The sequence below is a fragment of the Pseudopipra pipra genome, chromosome 16, assembly GCF_036250125.1.
Source record: "Pseudopipra pipra isolate bDixPip1 chromosome 16, bDixPip1.hap1, whole genome shotgun sequence".
Taxonomy (NCBI): Eukaryota; Metazoa; Chordata; class Aves; order Passeriformes; family Pipridae; genus Pseudopipra; species Pseudopipra pipra.
The window spans coordinates 10,824,026-10,845,347 of record NC_087564.1 but is presented as its reverse complement, the minus strand read 5'-3'; the positions used below and the strand labels follow the sequence as shown (position 1 = coordinate 10,845,347).

The window sequence follows — 21,322 nt, the reverse complement described above, 5'->3', positions numbered from 1 at the left end:
TTGGGGCAGGTGGAGGGGGGTGATGAGGACCCCAGGCCACAGGGAGCTGGCTGTGTTTCCTCCCTTCCTCCTAAAACACACAGGTTCCCTTACTTAAGTTTACTTTGAAGTTTTATAATTTTTCTTTCTAAGTGGGGGAATGAAAAGGAAAATTTACCAACTGTCCTGCTGGCAAATGAAACAGCAGTGCCATCTCAAACATCCATGAATCCAGAGGCCTCTGGTGCCATCAGGGGCTGGCTGTTGGCTCTGGCGGTGCTTGATCTCGCCCCTGGGCAAGAGTCATCTCTGAGATCAATGCTCTGCATCACTTATCTGCAGCCCATCAGGAACCAGATGGGAGCAGCTCTGACGAAAAGACAGTAGGACTTGTCCTGACATCTGGTGTGGGATGTGGCAAGAGAATCCCGGCGCTCCCACATCGCTGGTATCTCCAAACAGCTCCTCAGCTGCTCCAATCCATGGCAGCATCAGGGCACCGTGTGTCAGACTGCAGGCGTAGGGAAACGGAGCCAACTTTTCCTGTCCAACTTTTAAGATTACTATCTGGGTGATTACTAAAGTCTAAGACACGGTGAATAAATACATTCATGTTTCCCAACTGGAGGTTCGTGCAAAGTGCCTGGATGAAAAGAAATGTTTCTTTTATAACAGAACCAGGCATGGCAGAGCTGTCAGTTTAGATATGAATCTTCTGCCAAAGTTAAGAGTATTTTTGTAATATAGCTTTATGATCTTCAATATTTTAGAGTCCCTGGACAAATGGGAGCGGCTGACAGTGGCTGATGCACTGGAACCTGTCCAGTTTGAAGATGGGGAAAAAATTGTTGTGCAGGGAGAGCCCGGTGATGACTTCTTCATTATTACAGAGGTAAGATTGGCATCCTGATAAGCTCTGTCATTTCCTGGTAAAGATCAAGGCTGTGTATTAAAGACATTTGGGTTCAGTTCAATCTCTTACTTCAGCATAAATCTAACTCCACTTAACCCAGGAGACCTACTCAAAATTCAAATGAATTCAGAGACCAGTTCCATGGAATTGTCTTAAGTGGGACAATCTTATTTCCAGTAAATTGAAAATGCAGAGGAATTTCAAGGTGTGTCTATTGTCTTTACTGTTTGAAGGTTTGGTTTCCACAGGAGATTTTTCTAGTTCCAAGTTGCCAATACTTCAGCAGGGCTGGCCAGCCACACAGTGCATTGATCGTTGTTCCCAAAGGGACTTACAGGGTTTATCACAAACGGACATCTGTAAACTGGAGCAGGAGATCTGATCAGAAAATGGATAATTTGTTCTTTGTTTTGCCTTAAACTCAGTCCAAATGGCTGAGCCATTTTCTTGTTTACTCTCACACAGGCAGACAGATCTGTCAGGCAGCTGAAAATGCTGACATCTTTTTGGGAGATTATCTGACACTTCAGTTCCACCATCTCACTTCTGCAAACAGATGCTGACGGGGTTTTTCCTCCCTCTCTGACATAAATATTTTGATCTTTGGTATCTCATACAAATACCAAGGCACTGTGATATAACATGTTATAAAAAGGTATTAGAGAGACTCGGACTGAATAACAACAGAGCATTAGGATATGATTGTTTATGGATTGAAGTAGGAGCTTCTCAGCACCAGCTGTGAGTGTTCATACACAAATATATAGATGAGGAATGACCAAGATTTGACTGTGTGGTGACAATTCCAGTGCACATGCCAGGCTGTGTCCAGCAATGAGGCAGTGGTGGCACAAGGAACTGGGAGGTAATTGGAATCCCTCACTATGGGAGAAGGTGGGTGAGATGGATGTAAGAAGCTGGTGTCACTGTGTTGCCTTAGGACCCAGTTGTATGTACACAGAATGCATCTCTGGTTCCATCAGGCTGCTGTGCTGAGATGTGATTGAAGAGGAAAGAGATCCTGCCCTGCTCAGGTGAGAAAGGGCTTGTACAGCTCCCATTCCAGATGGTTTCGAGGCCAACAGGCTTTGCTTTGCTTGCTCCTTATCTGTGGATTTTTGGGACAGGTGCCTCTAACTAAGGCAGCCAGAATTTGGTTCATAATCAATATCTGACACTTAGAATTCCAACCTTGAGTGTTGAAAATACGTATTTGATTTATGAACATAGTTTCTCTTTGATGCTCACAAAATTGTCAGTGCCAGTAACTGCACCCGTCTATCACACAGTGAGACACTTCAGGAACATTAAATATGTGACAAGCACTATCCCTTCAAAACAATAGTGTCAGAATAAAAGAGGCTAGATACTAGGCAATCTTTTTTGCTAAGAAGATAGTTAGTATACAAGAAAAACTTAGGAAATGTTTTTTCATAAATACAGAATTTGAATTTCTCCCAGTGTTACTAAGTGTGCTGTTATTCTTTGCAGCAGCATGAGACTGGGAAAACCTAATTTTCTTAGCCATGGAATCCCATGTGGAAAATTGGCAGCTTGCTTAAGAGTTACCAAGGGCCTTTATTTTCCCCCTCTTACTGAAACAGCTGTTAAGACTGGAACGGGTAGAAAAGCATTAACACTGCATACTGTATAAAGTATCTGCTCACCTCACCCTTCCACTGTAAACCTGACACAGTTTCTCCCTTTGGAAATTGCCTATATTTTTCTGATTTAAAGAATGAACACCCAGTATCAACTATTTCTTGTGCTGCAGTAGTATTTCTGCCTGCTCACCATATAGTTTAAGCTTTGTATTATCAACCTGATTTCACAGGAGTTTATATCTTTGATGCTAAACTTTTCTGCAGGAAAATTGCTGCAAGTCACCAGGAACATGTTATCCTGCAACCTGCTTGAAAGTAGTTTTGGCTGGTTTGTTGTCACAATATGTTGAAAAGCCATTGCCTTTATTCACATACTTTTTGATGTTTGTGGCCTTTTGATCCAAAACAGTAGAAATGCAGCCAATTTGTTTGGCTGCTGTATGTGCAGAAACCATTTCATATATCACTAGAATGCAGCCTCCTTTGGAGCACAGCGTGTCCAGTAGTACAAAGCTAACTTGGCCTCACAATTTTTGGGCAAGGTACTCACTTACCTTTCTGTTTATTCATTTTACATTTTGATGCTGCCCGGAAAGCCAATTGTATCCTGGGCTGCATCAAAAACAGCGTAGCCAGTGAGTCAAGGGAGGAGATTCTGTCTCTCTGCTCCTCAGAGGATGATTAGAGGGATGGAGAACCTCTCCTATGAGGAAAGGCAAAGAGAATTGGAATTGTTTGGCCTGGAGCAGAGAAGCTTTGGAATGACCAAATTGCAGCCTTCCAGTACCAGAAGGAGCCTACAAGAAAGATGGAGAGAGACTATTTACAAGGGCCTGGAGTGACAGGGCAAGGGCCAATGGCTTCACACTGAAATAGAGTAGGTTTAGATTAGAGATTAGGAAGAAATTCTTCCTTGTGAGTGTGGTGAACCCCTAGAACAAGTTGCCCAGAGAAGCTGTGGCTGCCCCATCCCTGGAAGTGTTGAATGTCAGGTTGGATGGGGCTCTGAGCAACCTGGTCTAGTGGAAGGTGTCCCTGCCCGTGGCAGGGGGTTGGAACTAAATGATCTTTAAGGTCACTTCCAACCCAAACCATGCTATAATTTTATGATTATAAACCACGATCATTCTTGGCATGCCTTGGAAAATCAGTTATCAATTTATAAATCTTTGGTCCACCAGCATCCCAGATACTGACTCCAAGTGGAATCTTGTGCCTCCTATCATAAAAGCTTCTCTAAGACACCCAGGACTCACACATGGATTTAAAATTGTTAGTACAGTTTTGTATGAACTTCATAAATCAGTCATTCATCTCTGGTTAGCCTGCCATGCCGCCTTCCTCTGTGACATCCCTTTGGGAACCATCCTGTAACTACCTTGGTCCTGCCAAAGGACACAGCCTATGAGTGAACTGGCACCTTCAGGATTTGCAGACTGAAGAGAAACCATTAAACCCTTTTGAAAGGAAGACTTGTAGCCCCACTGATGACCAGAACAGCAATTCCTGCTTTAAACCAGGAATATCATCCTGGTTAGTATGGACAAGAATATTTAATCTCACCCTTCTGTCAAGCAAACACATTCACCTTTTCTCTGTATTTCTTCCTCTTCTTCTTTCTTCCTTTTTTTTTTCACGGCTTTCTGTCCACCCTCTTATCCCCAGTGTTGCACGGGTTATTTGGGGTGCAGGTTATTTGGGGTGCAGGTTATTTGGGGTGCAGGCTGTATGCATGGGAATGCTACAGTGCTCCTTGGACAGCAAGGCTGCAGCAGGAGCTCAACCAAATTATTAGAATAACAGAAAATGTGCTCAGGGAAGAATCACAGGAAACCAGATATTTTCAAGTTCACTGCTCACAAAGCTGTTTATGATTCATTTTTTTTTAAAAAAGTCTAATGAAAGAAGAATTACCCTGAGATTCTAGGACAGCTATGGTTCTTCTGACATCCTAAATCTTCACAGGCACCAGTAAAATGTTTGCTTGCAGTAGGTTGGGTGCTTTTCCATTTAAATCTATCTCAAGCAGCCTTCAACGAGATTTAGTTTTAATATTTAAAGGCTGTGATTTTTTCCAGAGATAGAATTATTGTAATGTTTATACCATATTCCTTAATTTGAAGATAGGATCAGAAGTGAATGTCTGCTTACAAAAACAAAGCAATGACTTCTGCGAGATTGATTTACTTGACACTGGTAATTAAAAAAAGAAAAAAAATAAGCAGCCCTGCAGTTTCTGTATATTCAGATATTTCCAGGTCTCACTTTCCCACTATGGTTTTCACACAACAAACTCGGGCTTTCCCAGACCAGACAGATGTGGAATGTATCTGCTGGATTCCAAGGTCATGGAATTATCCCATATGAGATTCCTGGCACAGAGGTGAAAAACTTTAAGCACCGTGAAACAATTGTTGCCATAAAGAATTATATTTTGGCAAGAGTAAATCATAACAGATGTACGGTTTCTAACAAATAAATTTGCAGTTGTGTCGTGCACTGCCACACTGTGTACCCAGCAGCGGGGAGGATTTATTCATCTGACTTCAGATAACGCAAATATTTTTAGCCAGCATTTTAAAGTGGTAGATGCAAAGGCACGTGAGCTTTGTGGAGTTAAAAGTCCCAGTAAATGAAATGCCAGTTGAATGGGAGCTGATTTTATTCCCGACTTGAGCTTTGCCACTGACTCCAGCTCGAGCAGTAGTTCAAACTAGTGTAGTAGTGCTCTGAAACTGGAAAGAAGAGAGGGTTTTGCTGTTGTCTAGGTTACTGGGGAAGGTAGTGACAATAGTATTAAAAATAGCGGTTATGATCGTGTACCACTCTCTCAAGTTCAGCTTCCAACTTGGCTGGGTGGCACAGTACCTCGAAGTCTGTAGCACAGCTGCCAAAAATGCAGAGACCTGCAGCCGTGAAGTGCCCTGCTGGGCTCTCCAGCTCCCAGCCCTCCCCGTGTCAGATCACTCGGATCACTTGTCATGACCGAGCACCGCACACGGCACACGGGCACTGTCACGGGACTCCACCGGCTGCGCTCAGGGAGCCTTCTCATCTCAGCTGCACTCTGAGAGCTTGCTGAACTGCTGCCATATGGCCCTAATGCTCATAAAGTTTGACATGGTTTAAGAAAAATGTGTGCACAGACACAAACGTGTGCAGGTGTAGGAGGACAGAACAGCAAAAGGTTTCTGAGAGGGCCACACTGCGCCCGAAGAGCACAGCTTGTAACTGCCCTTTAAATGTGCTCTCTGCAGCCTGTCATCTCCTCCGAGGACAGGTTGGTTTAAGTGGTGCAGAAAGCATAGAAATAAAACTGCATGAGAAGTAAAACATTTCCAATTAATAGCCGGTCGAGCTGCCCAGCAATAGCATGCAGCAGCCTAAAAATAAAAGGCCTAAAAATAGAAGAAAATTCACAGGAGACAATTCAAGGAGAAATGGACCCATGGTATCAAGTAGTTTGGCATTAGATTTTTTGTTTTAACTTTAAAAACTAGCATATTTAATTGCAGATTAGTGTTAAGTTACAGGGGGTTGTTGCACCCTCCTCTGTAATTCCTTTGTCAAAAGCACTTCAAAAAAGCTGAGGATTTGTGGTTTTGATTATTATCCTGCTGGTTAGAGAGGAGGCAGAGTCGGGGCATCTGATTTTAAGTCTCACCTGTCCAGTTTGTGGGCAGAACATTACCTTCCCTGTTTCCCCATCAGTGGTTGTAATACTGATGACACTTCATAAAGGTGAGCAAAAACTTAATGGGAAAAGGCATAAATATCTGTCACTGGTGAAACCAGGCAATGGGAATAGAAAAACTGGCAAATAATTGAAAAAAAAAAAAATCATTGATAGTGCAGAGGTCCTTTCAGAATTAATGCATAGAGCTGCCTCGCTGACAGAAATAAATCAAATTAATTGATAATGATTATTTGTCCAGCAGCATCCTTGGCTGATCACATTGGAAACTGCCCAGTAATCCTTGGGGGGGCTGTTCCTTTCATGCTGCTGTTGACATTTCAAGTCAGGGCCACAAACTGCCTCCAGTCTGGGCAGGATCTGTGGGGAGTTCTTGCCCAGAGTGTACTTGAGATACTGTCCTTAGGTGAAATCAGTGTTTCCAGCCCCGCTGACACTCTTGGCACGCTGCGGGGCGTCTCTGCACAGATGCAGTTCAAAGCCTTGTTAGGTGGAACAGTGTTTGTAAACTCTTCCTACCATGGAAACGTGCACCAGCAGCGGAAGGGCCACGGTTGGCCTTGGAAGGGCACCCCATCCTGCAAGGAATTGGGCCCTTCTGTAGGAAAAGTCGACTTGAGCCTTAAATTGCACAACAAGCATCTGAAGATTTATGATTTTAAAAGCTCCTCAAGAGGGAAAAGAAAAAAAAAAAAGAAAAATAATAGCCCAATTGTTTCCTGCCCTAAATTGTTGCTCTTTGACATTCTAACCTAGGAGAGACCCCTTTGGCACCTACCCCTGCGACAGGCAGGAGAACTACAAAGTAAACTTCTTCCGTGCGGATAATGAAGTCACTGCCTTAGGCACACTCTGCTATCACACCTGATAATCTCTTTAAAACACAGTGCGATTAATTATTAATTAGGAAGATGAATGTTGTCTAGAAAAGGAGTTTCAAAGGCTACAATCAGAACTGCTTAGTGTTACTAGGATTTTGTTGATACCGAAAATGTTTGTCAAAGGCAGTCTGCAGCGACTCCTAATGTACCCAATAAACAAAATATACCGAATAAACAGAGCCAGCAGGCACCAGGGCTCTGTACTCTGCTTATTTTTAACTGCAGACATTGTTTCCCACAGAGCTCTTACAGGAAAGGGATGTTCGATTTTCTTGATATCACGCAGTTGTGCTGGAGCAACAGCACTTCCATTGGCCCTGCTACAAAGTTCCTCTGTGTTCAGGATCCATTTTTTAGTGGCCAGCCAACACCAAAGATGGAAAGTTAGGTGTGTGATTGGGTCCCATCCTCGCTAGAGATGGAGGTGAAGTATTTTGCTGAGTCAAAGGGACAAAAACGTTGGCTTAGTCCAGCTCTTGTTCAACTCAGTTTAATTTTGACTTCCATGGGCGGTGGATCAGCCTGTGCATCCATGCAGTATCATGAGACAGTCGTGTTTCATAGGAATCAACCGTCTCCTCCCATTCTTTCCACCAGCCATGGAAGACCCGTCAGTGACTGCAGCTTTTGGCCTTTCCTTCCAACCCTTTCTCCAGACTCACTAATAACCACTGCAGTGCAGTTGCCTGTGGTGAACTCTGCAAAATCTGAAACCCCAGAAGTGATGGACGATGGAGCATTTCCTTCACGATTTCGTGAAACTTCAGATTAGCCAGTCTATTTTAGAACTTTGCAGATTTTGTTCCTCATTTGTGGCAGAAACCAGGACAACTGTATGTAAATTCTGAGAGTTGCTATGAACCCAGAGAGTGGAGAATAATATATAATAGTTTAAAAATGTACGGTTAAAAAAAAATACCGTCAAACCCAGTCATGACTCAATCTTGAGTCCACAACCAGAATTAAGTCCTCTTGCTTCATCCTTCTCCAAGACCATTAAGATCAGAGAGCTTTTATATTAGGAAAATAAAGTATTTTGAAAAAGAGGTCTGATGGGAAGCAAAACAGTGTAAAAGCAACGTACACAGCCAGTAGTTTGCGATGGAAAAGAATTTTCACCTGGATTGGCCCATCTGTGTAGTATGAGATAAATAATTTTATAATTAAATAATTTCAAGAGTTGTATTAACTGTGATATACATGTAACCTTTTAACCAGCTTATTCCATCTTACCTACGTGAACATCTCATGAGCTTCCTGGGGTTTGTCTTCACCACACCCGTGTGATGAGGTGCGTGAAGCAACCTCTGTGGTACACACTATGATCTGAAGCACAGGCACAAGAATTAAGATAGTTCTTCCTTCCTGCTGAAAACAATCCATGAGAGTTAGACACCTTGAAGGTCTGGGCCTCCATGATTTTGCTCATGGAAGGTCTCAGGCAGAGAAGCAGTGCTAACCTATGGCCAGCATCCCGTCACTAACAGATGAACCTTCTTCCTTTAGGTTAAATTTTGCCACCCAAAAATGATGGGTGTTATTTTCTACTGCAGGTTATGTGGAAATCACTTGCATTTTGTATTGCTGACAGAAATTTGTTGATTTCTCTGTCTGTTTTTGTAGAAAAGTCTTTCATAAATCAAAGGTTGGCAAACAATAACAATCCAAGATTATTTACTGGCTAAAGGAATATTTTCAGTGTCTTTGGCTACATAGTTCAAAGGATTTGTCTTCTTTTGGAAAGTAGCCCTAGAACTGCTGATCCTTAGCTCTAACATAAAAGCTGTCCCAGGAATGATGCTATCAGCAGTCCCTGAGGGCTAAAAGGGCAGCTGAGGAGTGATGTGCTGGTGGTCTTCCAGGACACTGGGAATGAGGACATTGCTTATATCAGCATCATGAGGTACACACAGGACTTGCTGTGATACTCTGTGTCTTTGGGAGATTGGTAAACTTATACTTGCTGTGATACTCTGTGTCTTTGGGAGATTGGTAAACTTAGGTCTTGAGGCAAAACCCCAGGGAGGATGCAGTGTAGCCATAATATTCCCAAAGGTTTAGAAGTAGTTTTCCCAACCTCTCTTCTGCACATGCTATACCCAGCACAACAAAAAAAGTGTATGAATGTTTCCCCAGTTCACTTTTGACATGACAACTTGTGTAGGAGTCTTCAGTCTCATTCAGCTGTAATTTAAAACATCTGATTTGTAAACCCATAAAATTGAAGTTTATGCTGGAATGACAGGCACGCCCTGGCCTCTTATCCCACCACTATAGGATATGTGGAAATCTGGGAGATGGTTTGGTGTGTGGAGAAGTAAAACTCAAAATTAGTAATTGGCAGTTTCATTCTTAATATATGCATGCTCCATTTGAATGTGTATAGAAATCAGTGTGCAAGATTTTCTCTGTGTTCAAAACAGCCTGGAACTTCTTCCTGAGCTGTTTTGGGGAATGGTTGGTGCTCTTTAGTCCTGTCCAGTAATGTCTTCCTACCAGGGAAGTCTACAAAAGCACTAGAGGTCCCCAGGTAATGAAACACCTCTCCATGGGAGCAAGGAGAGCAGCACCTACTGTTTACCCCTCAAGGTTTTCTAAAGGTTCTCAATATCCCTGTAGGCTCCTTTGGCATTGAAGACTGAGCTCACAAGCCCTGATTCAAAGCATTTAGTCAATGTGAGCAAGAACTTTATGGCCTGAGGCACATTAAATCTGAACTGAAATTAAAGTATCGTGGCAGGAGCTGGGAACTCTGTCCTGAGGAGAGCTTCTCTGTCTTCAAGGAAAACCACCACAGTATAAACAAGACCTGAATATAGTGGTGCCCAACCTGCTGCAAGAGAAATGGAGAATTTCCTGATCCCTGCTGAAGTTCATCCCTTTCTCTGAATCATGTTAAATCTGTCCCTTAGTGGAATGGCTTTTGTCCCTCTTCTGCCAAGATACCACTGAGATGGCTGCAGATTTCCTGCAAGAATATATTCCTTAGGGTTCCTTCATTAACTGTGCAGTGTAGATTTTCTGGAGCATGTAAGACCCTTCCCAGTGTGCTTCAGGATGAGGCAACTTTAAGTTTGTGAGGCTTTTTTCTTCTGGATTTCAGAATTTGGTCCTTTGAAAACACGAGATTCACTAACTGAAAGGACTTAGAGAGAGATTTTCATGGGGGATTTTACTGACCTCTGTGATAAACTTTCTTCTCTCCTTCCCCCAGTTTGCTCCAAGTTTTATTTCTTGCTCAGAAGCTGCTGCCCTCGCTGGCCACAGCTGCTCTCCCAGCCCTGGTCACAGCATTAGTTATGAGACTTTAATGACAATGTCTGTCTCAGCCTTTTGCTTGGTCTGGTTACTTCAGCATCTACAGAATGTTTTCACAAAGAAGCAGATGGCGGTAGGAGTAATTGGGCCGTAAAACAACATTAACAGCTAAAAACGATTTTCACCAGAAAGGATTTTGTGGGCAGGGTGAGGGAGGTTCAGCACTGTTTTCGTGTTTTCTCTCCCATACATTCACCCCTGCCCTGGCTGTAGGTGGTAGCGCTCCGTGCTTCTGCTTCCAGGGGATGAGCCCTGTCAGGTCAGTCACAAATATGAACAGTTGATGAATAACCCATTACAGAGTCACTTTTATGTTGACTCAGTGGACGTTTCCTGGCTTCAGAGAGAGTCAAGATAATGGCTAGCTTTGTAGAAAGAAAGAATCTCTAAAATGCAACATTTTTTTTCCTTTGTGACTTTTATTGCTTTGTACGCTGACATGTCTGAGGGAGGAAAACAGGGCCTTGTTGCCAATAATGCTTGGCACAGACGGTCTCTAAAATCTGGCACCAGGATGAATATTAATTCAGTTGTTTTCCCACAGAAGCTACTGATTAGTCAAGGCCAAGTATCACTGAGATGATTCATTAAAACCAACATCTGAGCCCACCTTTACTGAGTAGATCTGCTTCTTGTCACCCCTGCAACAGGTGACTGAATTTGTAATTAAAGTGGCGACTAAAATCCCAGAATGGAGTAAAGATAAAAATGCCAAGGAACCCCAAAGGCTGTGGTGCAACTGCTTCTCAGCTTTCTGGGCATGGAGCCAGGACAACTAGCCAAGGAGGATCACACCCCAGGCAAGGGGTTCCTCCCATGGCTCAGAGCTGGTATCCTTATCCCTCTGTCCCCATCCCCTTGCTCCCAGGCTTCCCAGTCCCAGTTGGCAGCTGGTAGTGTGAAGAAGCATGGGACTACCAGGGCATGGAGGCTGTGATGTCCCTCCATCTTATGATGGGGGATGATGATGATGATGGTGATGGTGAAGTCATAAGTCCCCCAACACATGGATACGCCTCTATTGGACACCTGTGTGATCTTGCCTGATTTTAGCTCTGCTGCTGTGGCTCAAGGGCAACATTTTTAAGTCAAAATACTATAAAACTTAAAGTTTCCCTTCTGAAAAGCCTTTCAACAGAAAAGGCTCAACAAAAAAATGCCAATTTTTGTGCAAAACCCACTTTATTTCACCCAAGTATTGCAGGGGTCTCCATGCATGAAGCAAATTGCAATTGGTGCAGTGTATTCTGCTTTTTTTGGTTTTTCACTATGTTTACTGGTCTCTCCCTGCCTGAATCTTGACTTCTTCCATCTAATAATAACATTTCTTTTACTGCAGGGGGAATGCATAGGTACAGCACAGGTTTAATGCAGATTGTATCAAATAAACACTGAAGGGGAAGATTGTCTGAAGTACTGCAATAGGAGGACGAACAAAACGATTGAAAAGGTCTTCCCATGTCAGACATCTATGATTTTAAATACTGAACCATCAAGACAAAGGCATTTCCTGGTGATTAATGATGGGCTGGGTGTAGTCATGTCTGGGCCTTAACCCTGGCCTCCCATATATCCCTAGGAAATGCCCTGCGGCTGCTGTTTTAAGCTACACTTGGCTTATGATTGATTGTCTTTTTTAAAAGTACCTTAATGTTTGTGGCTATTTTGGTGACTGCTCTAGACAGCTTTGTTCCTCTCTCTCGGGCCTGGGTGTTATTCCTAAACTAATATAAATGTGTCTAAATAGCAAAAGGGCTGGAAGCTTAGTCACACATAGGGCAGTCTGCTGCAGGTGTGATATAGCTGGCACACACAGCAAACTGTGCCATCACTCTGATGTGTAGGACCCCTGCCAGCTGGGCAGTGACAGGTGCTTTCCATCTCTGCCAGATTTTGATGTGCTTTATTGTTGTTGAGGATCAGGGCCAATAAGATTATGATGCATTAGTTAATATTGACAATATAATGATCATCATAGACATTGGTGCTCTGGTTGTTGCAGTGCGAGGGTGCTTTTGGCAGCATGGCTCTCTAAAGGAGATTGGGTGGGTATCAGGGTGCCTTTAGAGCTTGTCTGACCTTGCATTATTAATCCTAACCATATTCCCAAGGTGCTGGCCCTCTGAAAATCCCCTGAAATCAGTGCAACTCCAAATTCACTGAGTCACAACCACATTTAAAAAGCTGAATGTGTAAAATGTCACATGTTTTTTCTCAAAAGCTCTCAGTAGCTCATTAGCTTGGCCATTGCCTTGCACTGTAATTGTAGTGAGCCCTAATGGATGCAGGAAAGAACCCACTTGCTGGAGATAAGCAAAGCAAACAGCCACCACTTTTTCATTCAGTGCAAACCCAGGGCTGTTAATCCAGCCTGTACCCACCCATGGCAACAGACTCATCCTGAACCACAGTCATGAGAGGAAAGTTTGCCAAACTGAGCCAAAGTTGTTTGAGGTTTCACATCAGACAACAGAACTGATTTAAATTATTGTTTTTTAAATGATGGGTGAAACAGGTCTCCCAGATTCACCAGGCAATCACTATTTCATAGAATCATGGAATGGTTTGGTTGAAAGGAGCCTTAAAGGCCATCTAGTTCCAGCTCCCAGGAATTTCTAGGAATTTTATGTCATTGGGAGCTGTAGCTTTTGACTCTCCTTAATTTAAGATAATGATTTGGAGATGCTCTATGAATGATTTATCACATGCATTAAGCTGTAAGCAGGCAGATATGTTTAAATAAGGTGCAACTTACTATGGTTGTAGCTATTATAGTGAAAGAACATGGCCCAGGCAGTGTTTGTAGATAGGGGAATGGTGGAGTTTTTTAGCTATACCTGGAGAAACAGGTAACCTGAAGAAAGGCATATATGCCCAAAAGCTCTTCTCCCTTTTCTAGCCCCGCTTGTTGGTCTAATAAAATATATTACTTCCACAAACCTTGTCTTGCCTGCAATTTAATAAAATACTGCCAGAATCATACTGTGTGACAGATCTTTTAATTCATTTCAGAGCTGTAGCTCCCATCCAGTCCCTCTGCTTCACCATGAGAGCAGGGGCGTTTTATTCCACTGCACAGCCCCTTCCTTCGCCTTTTGTAGTAACTTTGCAGAGATTTAATAGTGACATATAATGAGGGTTTATGTGACTGTGGAGTGAGGGGAAACTTATCTTTTGAATGTGAGAATTATGGAGTGTGCAGATTAACAAAGTGAGAAAGAGCAAAGGTATGTTCGTAGCTGCAATTGATGGAGTTAATGGCAAACGCAGATGGATCAGCCTGACCTTTCCATCTCTAATTCCATAGACTGCACTGCTCTTTGTAGTGGGTGGTGAAGAGAAAAATAAAATGGGCTAGAAAAACTTTCTAAGCTCAAAACTAGGATAAAAATGTAACATTTTGAGGCCATGGGGGGAAAATTGTCTTCTGTGCTTTTTTTAAAGTAAAAAAAAAAAAAAAAGAGAAATAAAAATGGAAATAGAAGAGGTAACTTCCTGCTTATGAAAATTGAAATTATTTTCTTATAATTTTAATAATTATTCCTTTTTAATAATTATGTTTTATCACAGATGGAGCCTCACCAGATTTTTTACTGATTGCTATGTCTCTAAAATGGGTGGTTAGACAAGCAAAACCAAACGATCAACATGACTGACTTTTACACCAAAAAGTTTCTAAAACAGCACTGGGTTTCCCATCCTACCCCCTGGCCCTGGTGAAGCCCATCCTGCACAGCCTGTCCCACTCAGGGGTAACACAAGCTACCACATTTTGCCTTGTGCTGCCTGGGAGTGATCCCATCTGATCCACTGATCTGGAATAGAGGAAAAAAATACAGTATTTCAGTTTTTAGCATCATGAATCATACTTGTCTTTTGTAGCCAGGCTACTTTGGCCAACTGCTGGCTATAGGATTCCCACTTAAATATAAAAACAGGGCTCCTGAAGCAATTAGTGCTTGTAAGTACCTGCAGGATAAGGCCTGGGAATCTCAGTGTTGATCCAGATGGGCTGCTGTCTTTGTATTGTAGGATGTCTCACTCATTTGTGGGGTCCGAGAGTTTAAAAGTGAAACATCTATCAAAATCTCATTACTTCGGAGAGGATGGGAGCTCATGGATTATAAACCTTAATTTATTTTTTATATCTTAAATTCTGGTGCCATATCTGAGCCATAAATTTTTACAAACCAAACTGCCGATGCATTTGAAGGAGTCGAATAAACACTCCCAGCACTGCCCCAGGACAGTGACAGAGGGAGCAGGCAGGTGAGTGGGGTGAGGGTGGCAGAGAGGTGGTGATGGCACATTGCTTTGGGAACTCCTACTCTTGTTGTTTTTGCAATAAGATGCCCGTATTTACTTGGGGGAGAGGAGAGGAGGTTAATGATATCGGTTCCTGGGAATGCAGGCACTCCCCAGTGACTGAAAGGGAATATTCCTGGATCCCCCAAAGCCCATAATTTCACTCCCAAGTGTCTGCTAGCAGAAAGACATGCCTGTCTGCCTTCAGTTTAATATCGTCACAAAGGCCTGATTTATTACATGGTGTCAAACTTCTCGACAGTTTTTGAGCCCGTGCACTGTAGGGTTTGCTTGGTGATGTAGGAGGCTGAAGTGGCTATGAGTGTACAAGGCAGTTTTTTAAACTGGGCAGCACTAAACAGCCTGATCCTGCAAATCTAAGATTGTGCAGTTTGTTTCAGGGATTGATCTTGCCAAGTTTTGTATGGCGTTTAAGGAGAAATCTTTCCCACTGAGACCAAATGCGTTTGGGAGGGAGAGTGATAAGCCCCTGAATCCCTGCTAGATAATGCCCATGCCTCCCAGGACAGAGCTCAGAGGATTTATTCAGTCCTATAATTTCTAGGAGGTGGGATTTGCTAAAGCATAAGAAGTATAGAAAGCTCAAAAACTTCACCAGAAAGATTTGACAAGTAAAGTAAAATGAAATACAGCCATGAAATCTGTGATGAGGGCAAGGGTAGGGGTCAATACTGAATTCATATGGGAATAAAGGATTGTTCCTGTAGCATTTTATTCTGTATTATATTTTATTCCACATTATTTCATTCCTGTACTGTTTTTGCCCCAGTTGCACTGTTTGTCTAGAATTGGACTCTTCCTCTAACACAGTCAGAGTAGCGTTGATTCCAGAGATAAGACACACACAGTGAAGGTGATACAGACAGACAATTATAAATACATCTTCTTTGTTACACGGGGTGGACAGTCTTCCCGTGAAGGTCACTCTGACAATGCTCCAGGATGTACTTGTGGAGCTGGTGACTGGTGCAACGAGAGGCCAAGCAGTGTAATCAGAGCTGACATCTGGGTGCTCGCTGTCAGGGTTTCAGGAAACTTGTTTTGCTCCATGATAGACCTGTTCTCACTGGGCAACGGGAAAAGCCTATGTGACTGTTAAAACAAGAGTGGAAAAGTATGTATCTGGAATATGCATTGCTTTATCCTGCCAAGCCAAGTGTTTATTGTGGAGGCCAGACACATCTGTCCTTCTCCAACAGATATCATGGTGTTTCTTGGATTAAAAAGGCCGACTGTAGTGGAACAGTGGAAGAAATTGCTTCAGAAGACTGACTTACTGGAGTCTTATATCATATGGACCTTGTCAGAAAAATATTAGCCACAATAAAAGCTGACACTCAGGGAGATGAAAGCAATATTGCTTGATATTGTGATTACCTTTATGGCAACATGCTCAAGGTGAGCAGTGGGGAATTGAGTCCTTTCTTCGTTTGACCTGGGCGGTCAGTATGATTGCTTCAGGGACTTTTTCTTGGTTTATGTAATAAAACATCTGTAATAAAAGATTTTTTTAAAAAAAAAACAGTTTTGGGAAAGAGACTGGAGACAAGGATTGCAGACAGCTATTTGGGTCAAGGGGTTAGGTTTTTGCCAGGCTCCAGATGGGGATGGAGAGGACAACAAGGGCTGGAAGCGATTCTGAAGCTGAATCCATGTACTCTGCACAGGCAATGAGAACAGCATCAGTTTAGTGACCTGCACCTGATCTGAAGTTTGGCAAGAGAGAGGTCGATACACACATTATTCCCTGTGTGGGGTATTTCTGAGAATGCTGCTTGTGAATGTGTGTCTATTCTGAAAGCTGCAGCGAGTGTGAGTAACAGCGCTCAGCACACGTCTTTGCATTTTCATGCCCTTGCAGATTTACTGGAAGATCTTGGGAAGCAGCAGCTTTGGTGGAACAGTTTAGTTATAGCAAGGACAAGGAACTTTTGCTGAAAACTTGACAGAAGAAACAAGATTTACCTCTTCATTCATATAGCACATGAGTTAACATAGAGTGGCCCAGCAATTTGTAAAGTCTGTGGGCTCAAAAATAACCCTGTTATGAAATAGGACATGATGCAATACAGGAGTGTTAGAGCAACTTAGTTGTGCTTGTTCTGAAGGAAGCAAGTTATGATCATTTGCTACATAACAGTGGATATCCTGCAGCTTTGGGTTATTCCTGGGCCCCCAAGGTCCTAGAAAAGCAAAAGGCAGACCCGAAGCAGCCCTGACAATGTCTGGGATTACTATAGGTTGTATTTAAACACAGTGCAAAAGTGAAGGGCTGGTTCTGCAGGGTGCTGAGCACCTTTAGCTGCATTGAAGCCAAGGTGATTTGGGATGTCTCTCAATCTGCCACCACACCTGGAGGTGCACAAGTGTCTTTTGGTGGAAGGAGGCTGCAGAATATTTGCAGCCAGTGAATGTGCACTGAATACTCTGCACTGGAGGAGGTTTATATTTTTCAGTTACAATCAAAATATGTTAACATTTTGCCTTTCCCTATGCTTTTGGTTCGGACTCAGAAGACTCAAAAGACTCATATGTTACTGTAATTTTTTTTCCAGAAAAGCAGATACCTTCTCTGCTCCTCTACAAAAGCTTTATGCCACAATAATTTAAGATTTCCTCCAGGTCAGAATATTTCTGCATGTAAAACCTCTTTGAAGGTTTAAATAGACTGTAACTGAGTTTTGACATGTATTAGCACGTGTCAGGTACAGCAGTTATTAAGGGTAGTGGAGACAAGACACATTCCATCTCTCCAGTGACTGACTCACAGGTGTCCAGATCACTACAGGCCACAAGCGGGTAAAGCCACTAAAAAAAAAAATTTTAAATCACCCTTTGTTGCAACAAGCATCAAAAACTCCTTTTACCATTCATTTCAGGTTCTGTCCTGTTCCTCTTCTCTCTATTAGCTGAATATGTCTGCATCCAAACAATTCACAACAGAGAAATCATTTGCTCTGCTGATGGATTTTTTAAAATTCTTTAATTTCTTTCATTCTTATATCAGGAATTGACTAAAATTGTCATCTCTCCCACAGCAGAACTAAAGGAGTGTGACATGCAGAAGGAAATACCCAGGAGTGGATGCTTTTCAAAGCAGAACAGGTTTGAGCAAAGCCAGCTGACCCTCTGCACTTCTCTTCCCAGGGCACAGCTTCCGTCCTGCAGCGCAGGTCTGACAACGAGGAGTACGTGGAGGTTGGAAGACTTGGTCCATCAGATTATTTCGGTAAGAAAATTCAGCTAAGCATGGTTCAGAAAGACAGGCATGTCTGGATCAAGTAGTTATTGTCTTAATTAGTGTTCTAGTCTCACATGCAAAGGGTTATGTGCAGGTCAGCCACTGCTTTCAGCGATAGTGAGAGATTTCAGGGAGGCTGAATCCATTCCTTGGTTTACACCAGCAAGGCTGGCAGGAGACAGATCCAGAATCAGCAAAACAGTCTGAAAGCATTTGTTTTCAAAGGCATTTTACACGCATGCATTATGCATGTGTAATGCATTTGTACTGTCAACAGAATTATGTAAAGTGTCTATCAAGAGATATATAAAGGGAGATGTTCTACAAGCGAAGCAACCGGATGGTGCCTGGAATATGCACCTCCAAAAAAAGAGGCCCAGGGCGTGTGACAGCGTGTTTTTCCCTGTTTCCAGGTGAGATAGCACTGCTGCTGAACCGGCCCCGGGCTGCCACGGTGGTGGCACGTGGACCCCTGAAGTGTGTGAAGCTGGACCGGCCCCGCTTCGAACGAGTGCTCGGCCCTTGCTCCGAAATCCTCAAGAGAAACATTCAGAGATACAACAGTTTCATTTCGCTCACCGTCTAAATGGTTCCTCTGGAAAGCTGCCTTTGTGTGACCTTGTGCACTTAAATTTGCTCTGTGCAGCTCCATAGCTTTATGAAGAAAAAAAAAAAAAAAAGAAGTGTGCATTTTATGTGTATTTTTTCTGTTTGTGTCACGTATTGGATGTCAGTTCAAATCTCATGTATCATGGAAGTGGGAAGATAACTGTTTGGACAAGACTAGCTTTGGGGAAGATTGGGGCTCTTTTGGGCTCTTGGCTTGCAGACAAGATTTTTACCTGTTTTTGGATCATATAGCTCAAAACCGTGGTTTTAACTATTTAAAATACATATGAATTTCTGTTTTCCTTATTATCTTTAAAGTTGGTCTTATCCACCTTTTGTCAAGCTCCTTTGATCAAGTGATGTGAAATGTGTCCCTGCCCATGGCAGGGAGTTGGAACTAGCTGGTGTTTCAAGTCCCTTCCAACCCAAACCAGTCTGTGATTCTGTGATATCTTTCTGTCACTTCAAAAAGACTTTCACTGGTTATGGACTGGAGGGTTCTGAAACCCCATGGGGTAATTGGCAGTCGTGCAATTTAAGGGGAAGGTTGGAGTAAGGTTTTGATCATTCCAGCAAGCCAGGGAAAAGTAGAGCTTTTGAGTGATTTTGTTTGTGTCTAAGATATAGGGGCCATTTTCCTCTGTGTCACAAACTCTTTTGGGTCTGCTTTGTAGGATATGCTAAGGCAAACAGCCTGCTCCAGTCTTCTGGGTGAAGAGGTCAAGGGACAATGTTTTCTAAGAATTCAAATGGAGCCTTTAAGACCTGTTATTTGTCCTCAGCTATTTTTAAATGAGAGTTTGCATTATAGACCTTACAAGTTCAATGGGAACTTCTCTGCTGAATTAAGTGGGCTTCGAAACTCAGCAGTGTCCTCAGCCACTTCTCTGAACATCAGGGACAAATACAACAGCCTCTTTTTAATAAGATCCATTTAATTAAATTCAAATGCCTTTCTTGTAGTATATGACTAAATTTTAGAATTTTTTAAGATTTTCTGAAAGCCAAATAAGTGCTTCAAAATGCTGCCTCTCTTCCAAAAGACAGGCATTGTGAAACAAAGAGCACCAGGATCCTCAAACCCAGGTCCCTCCAGGGTCCCACAGCCTCACTGGCAGTCACTGCTGCCCTGCCTAGACATGGGGCTCCTCCTGAACAGAGCTTTTTGCAGATCCCTCGAGGGTGGGAATCTGCCCAGCCCTCAAGGATGGGATCATTGGGATTATGCTTTGCGAAGCTTTTCCTTTGCAGGTGAACTTGTTGCCAGCAGCAGCAAAGCTCTGCATCTCAACCACCCTAAACAGCACTGCCTGCTCTTCAGCTGGGGCAAAACTCCATTTCTTCTTCACAATAACATTCTTCTGAGTAAATACAAACTTTCTGTACCTTTGATATGCCAAAGGTTATGCGGTGAAATACAGCAGCAATCTCCCTTTTGAAACTAGAGGTGTAGGTGAACTTGCCCAAATGTCTAAAATTACTCCTTCTGGCACACAATGTGCTTTCTTCTTTGAAATTAACAAATACTAACTTGGCACTTTCCTGTTGACTCCCACCAAGGGCCCAATATTCCAGTAGCTGCCTGCAGTGGTTCTCACAGAGCTAAAAGCTTCTCAGCTTCATGCTCCTCTCATCACTTAAAGGTGCTTAATTTATTTCAGCATAATTTCAGCGGTCCCTTTAGTGTATATCCTTTGCTGCTATTTATTTTGGTTATGTTATGCTTCTTGCACGTGTTATTAAATATGACCATTCGCAGTTTCCAGCCTTGCAGTTTTTATCACATACATTTACACAGGCAGACCCCCATCCTATATAGAGAGATCAATGTATGCGCATTTGGTTATTTGCTGCACTGTTTTTGTATTCTCTTGTGCAATTTTTAAAAGAAATATTTTTTAAAGGTTACCAGCCACTCAAGTATGTTCTTTTACCTATTGCATTTCTGTTGTGTTGGTAAAAAAATTGTGAGTGTTTCACATAATATGCAAGACACGTGTCTTGTCAAACACCAAGTATTAGCCTCACTGTTTAGAAGTTACTCGAGCACACAGACACACTGCAGATTCTTTGCTTTAAACCTTCACAGCTCATGGAAAATAAGTTTGAATAATGGCTCTGTTATAAGCAATCTCAAGAGAAGTGTAACCATTTAACACCAGGATTCCTGTGCTTTAAGTGGAACAAAATGATGTTCAGTGATGTTTTAAAGATAATTGTAATATTTGCAGTGGATGATGGGACAGGATTGCAGTATGAATAAAATTCTTCTACGTTATATGTAGCCATTGTGGGTTTATTACTAATGGAAGTCTGTGTGAGTAGATATGTTCTAGTTAAAATCTGCATATCATCAAAAGTTTGAACTCTACTGAAAATAATCAGATGCAAAGGGACAAAAAATAGACCAAGATTCCCAGTGCTATATATAGTAATGGAAACCAAACTGGTTTGTGGAGGATTAGCATGAAGAAAAAAATGTCTTCTGTTTAAATGTAACCATATATGTCTACATAAAGAAAGAGAGGTTCGAGATGTCTCTTGGACCTTCCTGTTGTTTTTCAGGTGCCAGATTTGAAACCCTCAGGACTGCTGCTGAGTCTGTTGTATGGCCAGTAGAGAGACCTGGGGGAAAACAGGCTCTTTCCTTCCCAAACACCAGTGCTGCTTCTTTTTCCCAGCATCATAGGCAAAGCCCTGACTGAACCAGGGATCTTTCCCAATCATTCCTCTCAACTTCTGGCCACACATGGATTT

At 42.5% G+C, this 21,322-nt stretch overlaps 1 protein-coding gene across 2 annotated transcripts in view; it reads left to right on the top strand.

Moving 5' to 3' along the window:
* The window catches only part of PRKAR1B (protein kinase cAMP-dependent type I regulatory subunit beta), a 93,980-nt gene extending 73,137 nt beyond the window's left edge, over positions 1-20,843 (top strand). For both annotated transcript variants that reach the window (XM_064673085.1, XM_064673084.1), the window contains exons 9-11: positions 750-871; positions 17,863-17,944; positions 18,370-20,843. In XM_064673085.1, coding sequence (XP_064529155.1) covers positions 750-871; positions 17,863-17,944; positions 18,370-18,542 — 377 coding nt within the window. In that variant the 3' untranslated portion in view covers positions 18,543-20,843. The remainder of the gene's footprint in view (positions 1-749; positions 872-17,862; positions 17,945-18,369) is intronic.
* Positions 20,844-21,322: the final 479 nt, after the last annotated feature.